The sequence below is a fragment of the Schistocerca gregaria genome, chromosome 6 (assembly GCF_023897955.1).
Source record: "Schistocerca gregaria isolate iqSchGreg1 chromosome 6, iqSchGreg1.2, whole genome shotgun sequence".
NCBI classification, from domain to species: Eukaryota; Metazoa; Arthropoda; class Insecta; order Orthoptera; family Acrididae; genus Schistocerca; species Schistocerca gregaria.
In genome coordinates, this window is record NC_064925.1 from 43,258,662 (window position 1) to 43,277,244 (window position 18,583).

At 38.0% G+C, this 18,583-nt stretch overlaps 1 protein-coding gene across 1 annotated transcript in view; it reads right to left on the bottom strand.

Annotated features, from left to right (window-relative positions):
- LOC126277920 (alpha,alpha-trehalose-phosphate synthase [UDP-forming] A-like) overlaps positions 1-18,583 on the bottom strand; it is an 86,563-nt gene that overhangs the window by 56,536 nt on the left and 11,444 nt on the right. The window contains exons 3-4 of the mRNA XM_049977489.1: positions 6,245-6,461; positions 390-546 (exon numbers count right to left, since the gene is read on the bottom strand). Coding sequence (XP_049833446.1) covers positions 390-546; positions 6,245-6,461 — 374 coding nt within the window. The remainder of the gene's footprint in view (positions 1-389; positions 547-6,244; positions 6,462-18,583) is intronic.

Here is an 18,583-nt window from a genome sequence, read left to right on the forward strand (position 1 = left end):
TGTATCACTATTTAGCACTGATATGTTGCAAAATATAAGACACTGCTTTCTGCAATGTTATCCATTCTACAACAAATTTCTGAAGCAGGCTCACTTTTGGTGTGTGGGACATCTGGTTAACAACCCTTTGGTTTGAAACAATCCATCTGTTCCTTAACTTGTGCAATTGGGGAAGTTCCATGTTGTTACTACCATACTGAACATAACTAGATACAGTAAATCAAAAGTACAGTACTGTTTTACTCCTTATAACAATTTGTACATGCACTTTCTACATAATGAATAATGCATCTGCAACCGTCATTGAACTTGTTGTTACACATTAACAAATAAAAAAAACAAACACCTAATATTTTAGAAGTAGTAGTATTGAACATCACGCTGCTAACCTGTGAATTATTTCAGCAGCCATGTGTACCTCATATGGATTACAGATCAGGGCCTCATGCATCATCTCACCTGCTCCAGCAAATGGTGAAACTATTAGAACTCCTGGAGGCTCATTAATCTGACAAGCAACAAACTCCTTGGCGACAAGGTTCATTCCTGGAATGAAATAATATTTAATTAGGTCACATTAGATGGAAATTTTAAAATGGCAGAAGCTCATTACACGTTAAACTTCAACAATGTCACACAACCTCCCACTTCATTGCATAACTTTTCTTCCAGTAGAATCCTTGAGTATTAAAAAATAAATGGTAAAGAATGCAAAGAATATCATAATTATGATACATAAATACGTACAACAATCATAAACCACGAAGAATATTAAAAGTTAATTTTGTGCACATCTGCAATTTGTCTAATACATTTGTTGGATTCACATTAGATTACATTAACCGAGGGTACTGAGCCTATAAAAAGGATATTATGGATGTTCACAGGCTTCTTTCACTGAGGAGAAAGAGTAACAGCAATGCTAAAATAAATGCAGGCAAACACAACTTTCTCACTCACCAGTGCAAAGATAGTTTCTATGGCCACTGTTGCCTACAGACATTTTTCTGCACCGTAACATCTTGATCCACTGGAAATTTAATTAGATTACATTATATAAGAGGCGCTCAAAAAGAAACAAGCCAACATTGTCATCCACACGAGTGCATGAAAGGTTGTACTGATGTTGTTCTTTGACCAATATGGCCCCCTTCTGATTCACTTCCTGCAGCATGGGACAACAGTGAATGCACAGCATTACTCACAAACCTTGACCATCCTTTGCCAAGTGATCAAATCAAAATGACCAGGCAGTCTCACCCGTGGGGTCATTCTGCTTTACGAAATGCAAAGCCTCATACAGCCAGCACAGTCACGGCACTCCTGCAGGAATTCAAATGGCAGGTTCTCAGCCACCCTCCATACAATCCGGGCCTCTTTCCCTGTGATTGCGCCAGTTTTGGTCCCCTTAAAAAGGCCCTGAGGAGCAAACGATTGTCCCAACAGATCTATAGTAGGGAGATCGTCCACGATGTAGAATATGTTAATTGTTATTTGACAGGAGCTGCAACATCTGTCAGCAATACTCAGAAGCCAGCTGCAACATATACACACTGACAATTTCAGCAGCAGTGGGAAACGTGCTACTTCACAAGTAGAGAACAAGAGGAAAATTCCTAGAAAACAAATAAAAGTTTGTCTGTAAAGTGGTCGGAACAAATGTCTCAGCCTATATAATCATTTCTCTGATGGTGTTCACATCCAGACTGGAATCAGTGATCATAATCAAGTTCTAGCAACAACAGGGAGCAAGGTACAAACACCTAGAAAAGTACACAACAAATTCCAGATGTTCAATAAAATGGAGAAGGATGAGGTTAGCCCATTTCTCAGAGAGGAGTTAGAATCATTTGGTTCGGGCTGTGAACATGCAGAGAAAGTATGGCTCTAGTCTGAACAGTTGTCCAAGCTCTAGAAAAACAAGTATGTACAAGAATAATTGAAGATAGTGCAGAATGCCTTTGATATGCAGACAATTTCAGAAAACTTGTTAAGGAACAAGTATCCACACTAGCCTACAAACAAAGAACAAATCTTTATATTGCAGATGTTAAATGAAATGAATCGGCTACCAGCTCGAATAACTTCTGTAGCAAAATATATATAATCACAAGACCTATACCTCAACCTCAAGAGATTTTTAGTTTGTTTTAGGGCTGTCAGTGGCATGAAAATTGGTTCCAAGACACTCGGGTACGAAAGAGGAGTTAAAATAAAAAATGGAAAAATAAAAGATGAAATGTTGAATTCTTTCTTCAAATGTATCTCAAGGAAGTCTTCAGTGTCTTAAACTGGCAAAATGAAGGAGGGATATGAGTTTGTAGACCATATGTGAACCACATGACAACATAAATAACACTGTATGAATGCAAAAAATGGAATGAGTGAAGGTAACAACTCACTGTACACACTGATCAGCCGGAACATTATGATGACCAACCTATCAATACAAACCCATCCAGGCGATAGCAGTGTCACCTGGTGAAGAATGAATTTTGGTATGGGGAGGCACACTATATATGAGTTTGGCCGAGGGCACATTGTGATGGCCTCGAGGCTCAGCATGGAGCACTTTGGAAACTGCACGACTTGTCGAGTGTTCCAGGAGTGCTGTGGTGAGTGTCTTCAACCCATGGCGAAATCAAGGTGAAACTACATCCAGACATCAGAGGGTTGTCTAGCCACCCTTCACTGCAGAATTTGGATGCCTTAGGCTGGACAGGTGGTGAATTGTGTGGGAACTAACATCAGACTTTAATGCTGAAGTGTGTCTGAACACACAGAGCACCAAACAATCCTAATGATGGGCCTTCACAGGTGACGACTTACGCATGTGCCAACGTTAACTCCACAACATCAACAACTACAAATGAAATGGGCACGTGACCATTGGCAATGGACATTGGCATAGTGACAGAGCATTACAATGTCTGACAAATCCCAATACTTTCTTCATCATGCCAATGGGAGGGCGTGAGTCTGTCGCCTCCTTGACACCAGTACTGCAGGACGGAGACAAGCTGTCAGTGGCTCCCTCATACTCTAGGGAACATACACATGGGCATCCATGGGTATAGTGGGGATTGTGCAAAGCACCACGGTGGTCAAGGAGTATTGTACACTGGTTGCAGATCACATACATTCTTTCATGACTATCATGTTGCATTTTTCAAGATAATGCACCATGTCATAAGGTCAGGAGTGTGATGGAGTGGTTTGAGAAACGCAGTTCCAATTGATGTGCTGCCCCCCCTCCCCCTCCCCAACTTGCCAAATGTGAACCCAGTCAAATACATTGGGGGCGTAACTGAACATGGCATCAGAGTTCATTGTCCCTCTCCCTGGAATTTACAGGAATTAGTTGATTTGTGTGTGCAGATTTGGTGCCAACTCCCTCCAGTGGCCTACCATGGCCTCACTGCTTTAATGCCACGACGTGTCGCTACTGTTATCCATGCCAAAAGTGGACGGACATACCAGCTATTAAGTACATCTACATCTACATCTACATGACTACTCTGCAATTCACATTTAAGTGCTTGGCAGAGGGTTCATCGAACCACAATCATACTATCTCTCTACTATTCCACTCCCGAACAGCGAGCGGGAAAAACGAACACCTAAACCTTTCTGTTCGAGCTCTGATTTCTCTTATTTTATTTTGATGATCATTCCTACCTATGTAGGTTGGGCTCAACAAAATATTTTCGCATTCGGAAGAGAAAGTTGGTGACTGAAATTTCGTAAAAAGCTCTCGCCGCGACGAAAAACGTCTATGCTGTAATGACTTCCATCCCAACTCGTGTATCATATCTGCCACACTCTCTCCTCTATAACGCGATAATACAAAACGAGCTGCCCTTCTTTGCACCCTCTCGATGTCCTCCGTCAATCCCACCTGGTAAGGATCCCACACCGCGCAGCAATATTCTAACAGAGGACGAACGAGTGTAGTGTAAGCTGTCTCTTTAGTGGACTTGTTGCATCTTCTAAGTGTCCTGCCAATGAAACGCAACCTTTGGCTCGCCTTCCCGACAATATTATCTATGTGGTCCTTCCAACTGAAGTTGGTGGTCATAATGTTCTGGCTAATCAGTGTAGTTGAAGAACAGGACAGTTGACAATCACATAAACAAGATTTGAAATGTTGCTAAATTTCAGGTCATGCCCATATATGGTGAGTTGTTACCTTCCCTCCTTTCATTATTTATATCTGAATAGCCTTAGTTTCACTGTAACATGTATGGGAGCACGTGCAGTTACACCTTTTATCTTCTAATACTCTTATGACACACACACACACACACACACACACACACACACACACACACAGGAAAAGGAGTAATGAACATACACTCAAAACTATACAATGGATATACCCAATACACACACAACTGACAAACTGGGAATGATGATAAATTGAAAGCTATAGCTGGAGGAATTGCTCATATTAAAAGCAGGAAGTAACATGACCAATGGAATGACCATTGCAAATGGCAAATCAAACAAACCTAATGCCTGAGGAATCGAACACAGATATAATTCATTCACTGCACAAAAAAAGGGGTTAAAGGTCACATTTGAATAACATCCCTACTTGTGTGAATAACTTTTATCCAAAGTTATTCACACAAGTATTCAGAAAAAGCTTGGCAATCATAAGATGAATATGAAACATCAAACAGCTTGAAACATAAAAACTTATCAATGTAACTAAAATTTCATTCAAGAAAACTAAATCAAGAGTTTCATTTAAAGATGAATTGTTGGAACAATTTGCATTCTCAACCGGTCTTTGACAGGGGGATGGACCCCAACCTCTTTCGCTTAATTCCACACTTCACCCAGTCCTGAGAGAATGAAATTCTGGTGAAACATCAAGATTGGTGCAAATAGAAAACTTTACTGCCTCGTATTTGCAGACATTCTTGCACTACTGGAAAATAATTTGAAAGAAGCTACATTCAAAACTGAACAACTAGAAAACATAATGGTAAATGTGGGACTACAAATTACATGGGTTAGGTAGATAAGCCACACAAAAATTATGTTATGCAGCTTTTAAATATAAAAACATACTTTTATTCACGACTGTTCATTATCAAAGTTAGCAAAGACTCATCAGGTTACAGCAACAATAACACTGAGGGCCAGGGAGGTTGTGTGTGCTTAGTGAAGGTTTCATGGCACAAACACAAAATACATCACTGCCAGTGTATACAGACCAGGTGATAGAATTTTACTCCTCCTAGCATCAGTTTATCTCAGACTGTTGGAGCAACGAAACAAACTAAGCCTTGAAAAGACACAGCAATGGTAGGCAATGAAATTCTCATAACTCCATTTTGTTAAATTCTTCAAGTGAAACAAAAGTGGTTTCTTATAAAATAAAGTAGTACAGAATGATGCTACATGTGTTAACTGTACAGTAGAAGGCTAGTTATTGACAGATTAGTGAAATCCGTCCACTTTCATATCTCTCCTTGATTATGGAATTACTGGTTACTGGAATTATGAGTTTTCACAGCTAGGTAGAGTTAAGAGGTTTTCATTGCCTACCATCGCACAGGTTATTCGTGTTTTGAAGAAGCCTTCTCAAGAACATGTATATAGTTATAGGCCTATATGGCTAGCATCAGTCTACGGTAAAATTAAGGAACACATTTTATGTTTGTACATTATGATCTTCTTGAAAATTGAAACTCTGCTCCATAAAAATCAACACAAATTCAGAAACAGTGGTCTTGTGAAATTCAATTCCCCTGCTTGTCCAGGTGGCAATAAATAGCAGTTCCCAGGTAATACCATGCACCTTGACTGGCAGACAATGTTTGACACAGTTCCCACCATCAGTTACTGAATAAAATATGAGCTGGAGCACTGCCAGACCAACTTTACAATTAGAGAGACTTTATTGAAAATATAGAGATTAATTGTGTCAAAGTAGCTGAGACTGTGTCCCAAGGGAGTGTTGTAAGCCCATTATCATTCACAACAGGTACAACAAACATCAGAAGTACTGTGAGGATGTTTGCAGATTATGCTGTCATATACATGAAAAACACAACACCAGAAAACTATATCTTGGCATTTAATGATACAAAAGCAATGGATACAACTTCCAGAATGTACACTGAGCATCATTCCCAATATGCATACCAAGTCAGTGAAATTAAAATATTCAGCTGCTTCTGGCAGTCTGATTTCATCTGAGATCAACAAGGGAATTGAAAGTCAACCATACCATCTCGAAGAGGTGTAACAAGAGCGACAGCAGCATCTCGATAGAAGGCAGCCAGCTCATCTTGCCCCACTTGGCCATAAATGTATCGAATCGGAGACCAGTTGTAAGTTGTGAAACGACCATTTATGCGCCCCACCATTTGGTCCATCTCTTCTTTTAGATCTTGATATTCTTTCACATCTGTTCTTGATGGAACTGATATCTGAAGAAGTGTAACCTGTTGGCAGTAAAAACACTGAGGTATTGTAATAACCCAATCTTAGTCATTAATAATTGCTTATTCATTAAGAAGTATACCAGCACTACTATTTAAGCAGTACTCTCATCGTTTTGGGTCAGAACGAATTAAGTTCAAAACACAACTGATGTGCAGCCACATAGAAAACAATCACAGAAACTCAGATATAAAACTCTTGTAGAACCTGTTGTAAATCATTCATTTAAAATAAAGGCTGCAATAAGCAATGTGTGCTCTCCTGGCAGATTAATTTATTGGTACCGAATGTGGAGCACCAGTAACAAATTAAGTGTGTTAAGATTATATTTGATATACGGTTCATTCCACAAACCATAACAGGAAAGAATATAACACATATTGATATGCTAACACATTTTCTAGATAGCCAAAGTAAAATGGTACAGAATAAGCAAAAAATTATAAACGAATATGTACTAAAGTACCTAAGTTATTTTAATGGCATTCACATCAAAGAGTGACCAAAAGAAAACAACCATGATCATCAAAAGAGATCGCATTACTGTAATGAAGATGCGCAAAACCTATAACTTGCAAGGGGCAAATAATACACAAATTAATTGCTAAGGAATTCGGTAGGGAACAAGGAAATTGTCATAAACACCTCCTCGAGGCTCCTCTTAAACTGCATGTCATAAGTAAAGAGGACACTTTTCCAAACCAAAATAAGTGAGAATTTGACTATTAAAACAGCCATTTTCAAAAATAAACATTTTCTCCTCCAGAGAGATGAAATAACTTCTACATCTTGTTCGGACTTATATCTTTTATGTTGTTATCCAGATATACTTGAAACATTTCGGCGACATTTTTCTAATGAACAATGTAGCCTAACAACACAAAACATTTTTGTAAAATGCAACACTCATTGGAGAAGATCATATTTGTCAGAAAATAATTCTGGGACAAGGAACACTACACAACAATAGCTACCTGGGTATGTATAACAATCAATTATTGACAAAATTATTGGACCGTCCTCAACAGTCAGTCTTTCCTTCTCGCCCTGTACGCAAAGTCTCCCCTGTCCTGCAGTTCTGGTCGACTTTCCGAAAATCTACCCCTTTTCCTAAACCTCCCTACATCTTTTCCTCCACCCTTCTTCCTTCCCCTTCAACCCTTCTGCCTGAAGAAGGAGCCACTGACTCTGAATGCTTGCCAATTACAACAGTCTTTTTCGTGTGTATTTTGCTGCTGCTTAGTGAGAAGGTTTTTTTCCCTATATACAGGATTTGGTGCATGGACTTTCTTATTTGAAACTCTCAGCTCACGGCGGCTGTTACTCATTGTTGCATGGGTTTCAGTGCAATAAAATATGTGAGACTTGATTTTGTTTAAGGTTAGTTTAGTAGTGATCATGCAATGGGGAAGAGAGGAGCGTGTGTTCGTCGTTGCGGACTACTCTTTGAATAGATGTTCAGTCATCAGAACTCAGTGTGCAGTCAGGAAACAGTTCAACATTGTGCCTGGAGGTTGTGTTCCTTATGAGAAATCAATTATTATGTGTGTAGACATGTTTATGGATACTGGAAGTGTGCAGAAAAAGAAACCAGGATCTTCAAGAACCACCAGAGTACCTGAAAACATTGAGAGGCGATTTTGAATTCCGCCAAGCAATCTGCACACAAACATGCAGATGCCCTTGCAACTTCTGAAGACACGGTAAGACGAATTCTTCATAAGGAGTTGAAATTTCATCCGTATAAACTGTCAGTGGTGCACATACTTCATCCATGTGATTCTGTTTCACAAAACAATGTGTGTAAAGCCTTAATCAATGAGCTGCCTCATGATACCTTAGTATTCTTCGGCGATGAGGCACATTTTCATTTGTCTGGCTGAGTAAATAAACAAAATATGTGGTATTGGGGGGTTTGAACCCCCAAGAGCTTCATGAGCAGCCCCTGCATACAGAACGTGTGACTGTTTGGTGTGCACTACTTAAGTTGGCATTATTGGCCCATGGTTTTTCAAAGAGAATGATAAGGCAGTGACAGTCACTTCTGAGCATTATGTTCAGTTGATTGAACAGTTTTTTCTTCCAGAAATTGACGAAATGGATGTGGATGATGTCTAGTTCCAACAAGGTGGCACCACAGCTTGCATGGCACAAACATCGATGGCCATGTTGCGCGAACACTTCACCGAACATCTGATCTCTTTGAGGGATGATCTCCAGTAACCAGCATGAGCCCCAGATTTAGCGGTATGACTTTTTCTTATGGGACTATCTGAAATCCTTGGTTTATACCAATTGCCCGCATACCCTGGCTGGGCTACAGAACAATATTCGTGTTGCTATTGCCACCGTCAACAACAGAGATTTATTGAAAAAAGTGGACTGAAATTTCCGATTTCGAGTCTCCAAATGCTTTGAGCAGAACAGAGACCACCTTCAAGATATTATTTTCAAAACATAATGGAACAAAACTTTAGATGTTACTCTTTGTAAAGAAAAAAAATTAAATTGATGTCTCTAAGGGTATTGGACTTATGACTTTTTTTTAAAAAAAATAAGGAAGTTCTCATGCTGCACCCTGTACTTAGCTGGATATGAGAACATATTTTCTCGTGACAACATCTTTGTATAAAACATTCTCAGTCTCCCTGCTGTATTTAATTTGAGTAAAAGCTTGAGCTTTCTATGATAATCACCTTTGTCTTTTTGCAGGAGCAATTGATTGTCATAACTGCTACTGTGATGGCCTTATATGACCTGTGACTGGTCAAATAATGTGACTGTGATGTCATGCTGCCAGAGATCTTAGGGAATATCTGTGATCCCCATGGCACCATCCCTCTCACCGCAGTCATCAGAACTCAGTGAATTTCTCTGTAATCTTTCAATGCTAGGAGCCTGATTTCATGCACCAGAAAACTTATGGTCATTATCTCAGTTAGAGTTATTTTCGCACATTCTGATCACAAAATCACCATGGAAAATGCATTGAACTTGTATATGGGTCACACCCTCCAGCTCAGGACAGGATTCAGCAGAAGCAACTTGATGTTGCTGGTACCTTATGCCATCAGAAATTTTTTGTTGTTGTTGTTGTTGTTGTTGTTGTCGGTGGTGGTGGTGGTGGTGGTGGTGGTGGTGGTGGTGGTGGTGGTGGTGGTCTTCAGTCTGAGGACTGGTCTCCACGCTAGTCTGTTCTGTACAACTATCTTCATCTCTCCGTAGCTACTATGCCCAACATCCATCTCAACCTGTTTACCATATTCAAGTCTTGCACTCCCTCTACAATTGTTACTGTTACATGTCCCTCTATTACCAAAGTGACAGTTACTTCATACCCTAGAATGTGTTCTCTCAACCAATCCCTTCTTTTAGATAAATCATTCCATGAATTGCTTTTCTCACCAGATTGATTACAGACCTCATTATTTGTTACTCAATGTACACGTCTAGTCTTCTGTAGCATCACATTTCATAACCTTCTGTTCTCTTCTTCACTACTACACAAGGCTACACTACCTTCAGACAAGACTTCCCTGCATTAAATTTACATTTAATGTTAACAAATTATTCTTCAGAAATGCTTTTCTTGCTATTTGTCAGTCTGGATTTTATACCTTCTCTGCCTAGGTCATGATCAGTTATTTTGTTTCTCAAATAAAAAAAGTAATTCACTATTTATAGTGTTTCATTTCCTAATCTAATTCCCTCAGCATTGCCTCTCTTACCTGAGTTAAATGCCATAATTTTTTTTAACTTTTGTTGAAATTCACCTTTTCAAGATAATAACCATTTTGCTCAACTGCTCTTCCAAGTCTTTTACCGTACCTGACAGAATTACAATGGCACTGTCATATCTCTTAAGTTTTCATTTATTCTCCCTAAACTCTAATTACCTTTCCAAATTCACCTGTTTCCTTCACTGCTTAACAGATGTACTGATTGTCTAATATAACAACAAAAACAATCAATTATTGACAAACACTATCCAATTAAATAACAGAGGTACAGACTGAATAAATCAGGGATAGGTTACAACTCTGTCTCACTCCCACCTCACCTAATGCTACTCTTCTATGTTCTTTGACACTTATAACTGTTGTCTTCTTTTTTTACAAACTACATATAACCTTTCGCTCCCTGTAATTGATCCCTGCTACATTTGGAGTTTCAAAGAATGTATTTCCAGTCAACATTATCAAAAGTTCCTCTAAATCTAAATAATTTGTGTCAATATTTTGCAAACATGAGTTACTAGTTGCCAGTCACAATATACTGGGGATTCTGAGTCACAGCAGGCACAACAAAAAGACTGTCTGATAGTAAGCTTTCGGCCAACAAGGTCTTCATCGGAAATATACAACATACAAACTCACATAAATGCAACTCCGGTTGGCCTCAGGAGCCCAAGACTGGTCAAGTGTGCGTGAGTTGCTTTTGCATGAGTGTGTATGTAGTCTATTGCGGGCCGACAGCTTTTTTCTAGACAATCTTTTTGTTGTATCTGTCTGCGACTCAGCTTCTCAGCTTGCTGAGTAGCAACTATCCTTTTCATAATGCGGTCGCATTCCATCTTGGATTTTCCATTGTTTGCTAAACTAATAGACTGATAAGGTTAACACCTGTCAGCATCTGCCTTCTTTCTCATTAGAATTATTACATTCTTCTTGTACTCTGAGGGTATTACACCAGTCTCACATATCTTGCACACCAGGCAGAATAGTTTTTGTCATGGTTGGTTCTCCCAAGGATCTCAATAGTTCTGAGGGAATATTGTCTACTATCACAGTCCTCTTACTATCTCATTATCATCTGCTTCCTCTTTTTCTTCTATAATGCTGTCTTGAAATTAGTTTTCCTTGTGTAGCCCTTCTATATATTCCTTCCACCTTTCAGCCTTTCCTTCTTTGTTTAATACTAGCTTTCCATGTCAGCCCTTAATACACACACAGGTGCTTCTCTTTTCTCCAAAGGTTTATTTAATTTTCCTACAAGTAGCATTTATCTTTCCACTAGTCATGCATGCTTCTACTGTCTTTCATTTGTCCTCTAGCCTTTCCTGCTCAGCCATTTTGCTCTTTCTGTCAATATCAGTAATGCAGATTATGATAGCTGATTTGAAAATTTTGTAGCAATTAAGTTAAGCAACAAATTTTAGAAAGTTATACAGACAAAAACAAAATGGAAATTATTTCATTACAACAGTGGTACAAACAGCACAATATGTTGCAGGTGTGAAGAAAGCAAAAGAAAAGAAAACTTCACAAGAAACAAGGCAGTGTTAAATAGACGACAAAAGCTTCAAGTAAATGTTAATACGAACATGATATACACATTATTTGCAAATGCCATTGACAAGATGTGAGAAAACACAATGAAAATTTTGTAAGAATAAGAAATTTGAAACTTAAGTTGTATAGGCACCCCATTTTACATTTAAGATGGCAAATGACACAAAAACATAGACCAAGCTGAATAAGTTTTTCATGATTTCTTTAACTGTTTGTATACTCAAGAGACGACACAAAAGCACAGATAGTTAATAATGAAAGACATTCTGACAATATCATAATGCCAACGTAGGCAGAAGAGATGTGTAATGCCCTTTGGGTATTAGAAAAGGAAGGTGCTGGGGTGTGATAGTGCTGAACTCAAATAGTTAAAGATTGAGCAAAAATTGCACTTCCTGGTTTGTGTTTTCCTAGTTAACTGACACAAATGCTGGGATGATTCATTAATTAAGGTCACACCCAACCACCTGTTCTATCCTCACAGATTACCTGTCCCGTCCTCATAAAGCAAAGAATGTATGCTTAATGTAATTGGATACATAAGAAATTTACTCAACAAGCAGCGGCAGAAGAACACACATATAAATGGTATTATGTATGCAAGCTTTCGGAGACTGTGACTCGTCCTTCTGGCAGAAGAGTTGAAAGGGAAGGAAGAGGGGTGAAAGAAAATGACCAATGAGGTTTAGGAAAAGAGGTAGCTTGGATAAGCCACCCAGAATGCTTTGTCAAGGGAAACTTACTGGACCGGAAGAAAAGGAAAGACTGATTGTTGGGGACTGACTGGAACTTCAATATGTGTGCTTTCCTGCTGCTGTTTAGTGAGTAGATTTTTTATCCATCCAATTATGGTTTCAAAAACTGATTATTTTCACTGATACATTATGTATGCTGTATTCATCTGTCTCTCTCTACAATTTTTACTTTCCACACCTCCCTCTAATACTAAATTGGTGATCTCTTGATGGCTCAGAATGTGGACTACCAACCAATCCCTTCTTTCAGACAGGTTGTGCAACACACTCCTCCCCAATTCTATTCAGTACCTCCTAATCTTCAGCATTCTTCTGTAGCACCACATTTCAAAAGCTTCTATTCTCTTCTTGTCTAAACTGTTTATTGTCCATGTTTCACTTCCATACATTGCTACACTCCATACAAATACTTTTAGAAAGGAGTTCCTGACACTTAAACCTATACTTGATGTTAACAAATTTCTCTTCCTCAGAAATGCTTTCCTTGCTAGAGCCAGTCTGCATTTTATACCCTCTCTACTTTGACCATCATCAGTTATTTTGCTTCCCAAATCTCAGAACTCACCTACTACTCCTGACCTAATCCCCTCAGAATCACCTGATTTAATTTGACTAAATTCCATTATCCTCATTTTGCTTTTGTTGATGTTCATCTTATATCCTCCTTTCAAGACACTATCCACTCCATTCAACTGCTTTTACAGGTTCTTTGCTGTCTCTAACAGAATTTCAATGTCACTCTTGCACACCTCATAGTTTCTATTTCTTCCCCATGGATTTTAATTCCTACTCAATTTTTTTTCTTTTGTTTCCTTTACTGCTTGCTCAATATACAGACTGAATAACATCAGGGATAGGCTACAAGCCTGTCTCACTCCCTTCTCAACCACTGCTTCCCTTTCGTGTCCCTCGACTCTTAGAACTGCCATCTGATTTCTGTAAAAATTGTAGGTTTGCCTTTCCTTAATCCGTCTTCTAGGATAGGCTGTACCCGGGGCCTTTTTGACTTAGGTCTTTCAGTGCTCTGTCAAATTCTTCACCCAGTATCACAACTCCCGTTTCATCTTCATCTACGTCTTCTTCCATTTATTTTGTTTTACTTCTCCAAAAGCTCACCTTGACAGTTATCAATGGTACATGAATAAATCAGGGAACGAATTATGCCAAAGAATGATTTATCAGTTTGAAGAGGAGAAGCTGAATTATTTTTTTGCAGGAAGTAGTTACTTTGATTTTCAACCAACCCAACTGTCACAGCACTCTCCTACTGCACTTCATATGATGTTTCACAGCACTTGCTTTTGGTGATTACACATTACATTTTTCTAAAGGTTTGACAAGATCTCTATTATTGGATAATATCATACTTATGTTATTACTATTATTAAATGGAAGCCCATATTTGCACAATTCTAAATTTTTAGAATAAATCTATGAAGTTTTGCCTATATGTGTGGCAGTGCAATTTTACGTCTTTCTTTATGTGTAGATTGTTAACAATCAGGACAGTTGTAGGCACTGGTGCAGATGATACATCTGGGCATAAATCTCTTTAATAGTCAAATTTGGATACTGGAACAGATATGAGGCAGTCATCATGGAATGGTAAGCTGTGAATTTGTAACACACAGTAATTCCATAAAACTTTTTGTAGAACACTATAAAATGTCTTTTTTCATTTGTAATTATCACCAGGTTCTGCCAAACGACAGAGAATCCAGTTAGGGCTATTGGGGGTGCTATATCATTCCCAATGTACACAGTGGCTAGGTGTGAAAGACTTCACAAAAATGTCCTCAGCTGGTCTTAAGATTTTTTTCTGACACGAGACTTGGTTTGAGCAATTGAAAAAAATCAAATCCCACCAAAGTCATACTGCATACTCCTTAGAACTGACTGGGTGATCCCTTTCATAAACAGAAGGTAGGCCACAACAGCTCTATGGTGTTCAAACCAACCTACTGCTTGATAACTGCTTTCTTATTTTTTTTCTGATTATCAGTTGATTTCAAGATATCCAGTTGTATTAATCAGACACTCTTCAAATAATTTATAGAAATTAAGATTTATAGAATGTCCCAATAACTGCACGCACCTGATGTATACGTTTGCACCAGAATAAAGAATTGCGCTTTGTACCAAAAAAAGATATGCTGAGTCCCCATACAACAATAATTGTATGTTTTGTATTGAGATTATTTACATCACAGATCATTTGAGACTGACTATTAACAGTAAATAGCATCAAAAACTTGTATATTGTTGTGCAACTGCAAGAATTCTATGGTCTTTGATGAAACTTCAGTGAGAAATTCCGCAACAAAACCCCAATTATGCTCGTAATGCTCAATTTTGGTGAATAAATGCCTGACTGACATAAGGTACATTGCTCCAGAAGATTATCTCGTAGGGCAGCAGGTGGTGAAAGCACGCACAGAGTTCAATTTTATGTTGAAGTCAAGTCGATGAGATATAATTATACATAAAAAGATGATTTCATAGTTTATCAAAGTGTAGATTCAAGTTTAATTTGTTGACCATCTAAATACTATGCACGAACAGCAACAATCATTTCAGAAACTGCAGCAATCCAAGTGGGGTGCCATGTACTACAATTTCTCAATTGCCCAAATAAAATTTTAATATCTACCCAGTTCAAATCCTCAGTAAGGGAGATGTTAAAGGACAACTTTTCCTGTTTAACGTTGTTGAAATCTTATTTGTAAAACCAAATGTGTGGTTCTTTGTATGGAACCCATTTAACAAGTCAGACTGAAAAGTTTTTAACAAGTTATTGTCAGGAAAGTCGAAGAGTAATTTAATTCGGGTTAATTTTTCAAAAAATCTTTGAAGCGGTATAAATTAGAAGACTTGGAGAAATGCATGGCAAACACTGTGCTGTCTTACAATATATTTATTCACTACTGGTTTCAATCAAGGATTGTCTTCACAGTGGATAAATATTGTGACAACTTCAAATGTCATACATGCTACTTAACCAGATAAGATGCCATAGCTGACTTGCAAACAGCAGAAAAAGATACTTCACACCATAATACCAGCTTAAGCAAACAGGAAACATTGAAAAATGAAGCCAGGTGACAGCAGTAAGTGCACAGCACCCTTTCTTAGGCACAATAACCAAATCTGAGCAATGGTGCTGTGTGCTAATTACTGTCACATGGTTTCATTTTTCAATGTTAAATAGCATGTATGACATGTGAAGCTGTCATAATAATTTTCCACTGTGAAGATGATCAATGATTAAAATCAGTTGTGAATAAATATACTGCAAGACAGCACAGTGTTTACCACACATTTCTCAAAGTATACCTATGCTACTGACAGTCATCAGAAAATTTTTTTGATCCAATTAGAAGAAACATCTTTTGATATTTGGGTTCAATTAAAAAGGAGGCAGCAAAGATTAAAATAACTACAATAAATACCAAAGGAAAACACCAAGTAAAACATGAGAGCATAATTTGGATAGTTAAGCGGTAAGATGGGCACTCTCCAGCTGAGAGACAATTTTCATGCTGTGACATTGCCTCATCAAAAGAAAATTATGGGTTTTCAATGAGCTAATGATTGTTGAAACTAGTGTCTGTCAGTAACACAAGACTATTCTTTGCAAATGTTTTCCATTGTTTATCCTTAGTTCATATGTCTTCTAACACACACAATGAGAATCAATTGAAATTTAAGGCCAATAAATCCCTTCAGTCTCATCTTTTCTCTTTTCATATCTTTCAGCTTGGTAACAAAAGAGTTTAGTTTTGCTTTTGCTCTTTCCCTTGACTTTATATTTTGTGTATATTTCAATTTTTCAATGTTTTAATAACAAATGAAACTGCAGTAACTGATTTAAACAAATGTGAATTAAAGTGGTCTCTGATGCAAGATTTTAACCATCATTTCTTCCCACTTCAGCGCATACATACTCTCTCCTACCTTAACATGCATCTAGGATTTCTAATCTAGAATATGATGTCAGTAGTCCAGTTTTGACAGTTCTTTCTGTAATTCTGTTTTACACATTCTAAGGGAATAACTATTCACAATTCTTTTGGCAATATTGTTCTTTTTTATATAAAATTACTTGAACAGGAAGTTTTATTACTATTATTTGGCCTTTGTGGCCAGTATAACCACCGGATCAAAAATGGCTGCCAATGGCAATTGCACTATGACATCCTGTCCTTCATGGGAGCATTGCTTGGACACACATTGATTGGATGTGGGTTTATAATATCAGTATTTAAGTCCCCACAAAACATTGTCAGTACCTTGTCAGACCATTTGTTAGTGGTTAAAAATATCTACTTGGTGGACTGTGTACAGTTAGTGAGACCAGCCTTATGTTTCCAATCTCACAAGTGTTGCACAGTGTTCAAAGAATTGTTTGACATGAGAATGTCTCAGATATAGGGCTTGGGATTTGAGTTTATGAATCTTTTACATTTCTTAACTAGTTCTATAACAAAATGTTCACTTCTAACTGCTCAACTTCTGCAGCTGACAAAATATTTCCTGATAAACACATTTAACATTTCATTTACTTGTACTGATGGTAGATACATTTCACTGCAAGTGTTCACGAACTGTACCTATTTCCTATGATGCGCTGTATTCAGATGTTCGACGCAATTTTCTTCCTAATGTTTTATAACATGCAGTGGGAAAGATTGTTTTAGGGCCTGCACAGCGATCTCTTGAAATTTTGACTTCAACTACAGGTACTTTAAACTCCTACTATTTCTAACACATTGCCTTTACAACGTCAAGAAAAATAGTCGTTACTGCATGGTAACAGATAAATGGTTCAGAGTTATCTGATGGCAAAAGCAGCTCAGTTTTTCAAAGCAAACAAAGCTGGAGAATTTATGTATCTACCTCCACAGCGAATGATGGTGACTTCTGCTTGAATCACACCTGAGTGTGATCATGTCACCTTCCACGATACATCATTCAAGATCTGCAGTTACACGTTTTACAGTGCTTGTCACACAAATTGAGGTGTGAAGTCAAGGGGGACTGCACTTAGACGGTGGATGCCTGTTGCAATATCCTTCCTGTACCAAGCTCCTCATCACTGAGTAGCATTTACACTCCATGTTCTTAACTAACTGTGGGATATATTCCAATCTCCTTCACGTCTCCTACAAATTTTGCCTTCTATGACTTGCTCTAGCACAGTGGAAACTATTCTGTGTTGTCTTGAAAAATATCCTATCATTCTGTCCCATCTTCTGGTTAGTTTTTTCCATACATTTCTATTTCTGCCAACTCTGCGAAGGACATTATCATTTCCTGTCTTGGCAGACCACTTTGTTCTCAGTGCTCTTGTGCAACGGCACATTTAACACTTTGACTCTCATCTTTTCCCACAGTCCACTGCTCACTTTCATACCATTTATAGATTTTCAGAAATTTCTTCCATATATTAAAGAGGGTGTGTGTGTGTGTGTGTGTGTGTGTGTGTGTGTGTGTGTGTAAAACCACCGAAGAATATCAGAAGGCATTGTCCTCATATTAATGAATTTAGGATAAAAAAGAAGGGCATTGTAGATGAAGGGTTTTGTTATTTTAGTTGTTACTGGAAAACAGAAAAATGAAATGTGTTTTACGCCAACAAAACAAGTTAGATTAGGTGTGAAAATGGTGTACCTGGAAACGAAAAGCTGAAACCAGCAAGTCGTCGTGGGATGTAGTAAAAGTAAAAAAGCAGTACACATTTCATGGCTATTTACCATTCACCCTTATGGGAGGAGTTATAATAGTGTTAGAAAGTCAACTTTCTTTGCACTTCAATGACAAATGCATGTGAATTATATAGGGAGACAGCAGCAAACACAATGCTAATAAAAGCCTTAATGGTAAAAATTATAAAACATAATGGGGCATGTGCAATGAACAAAAATTACTACAGGAATATAGGTGCTGTGAAAGATTACTACAATTTCAAGAAACAATCAGTACCTCAGTCTGACTATTGCAAGATAGAAAGACAACAGAAATAGGGAAGCAAAAGAGAGAGGCCTGGGGTGTATAGAAAATTGTTAAAAACTTGTGGAA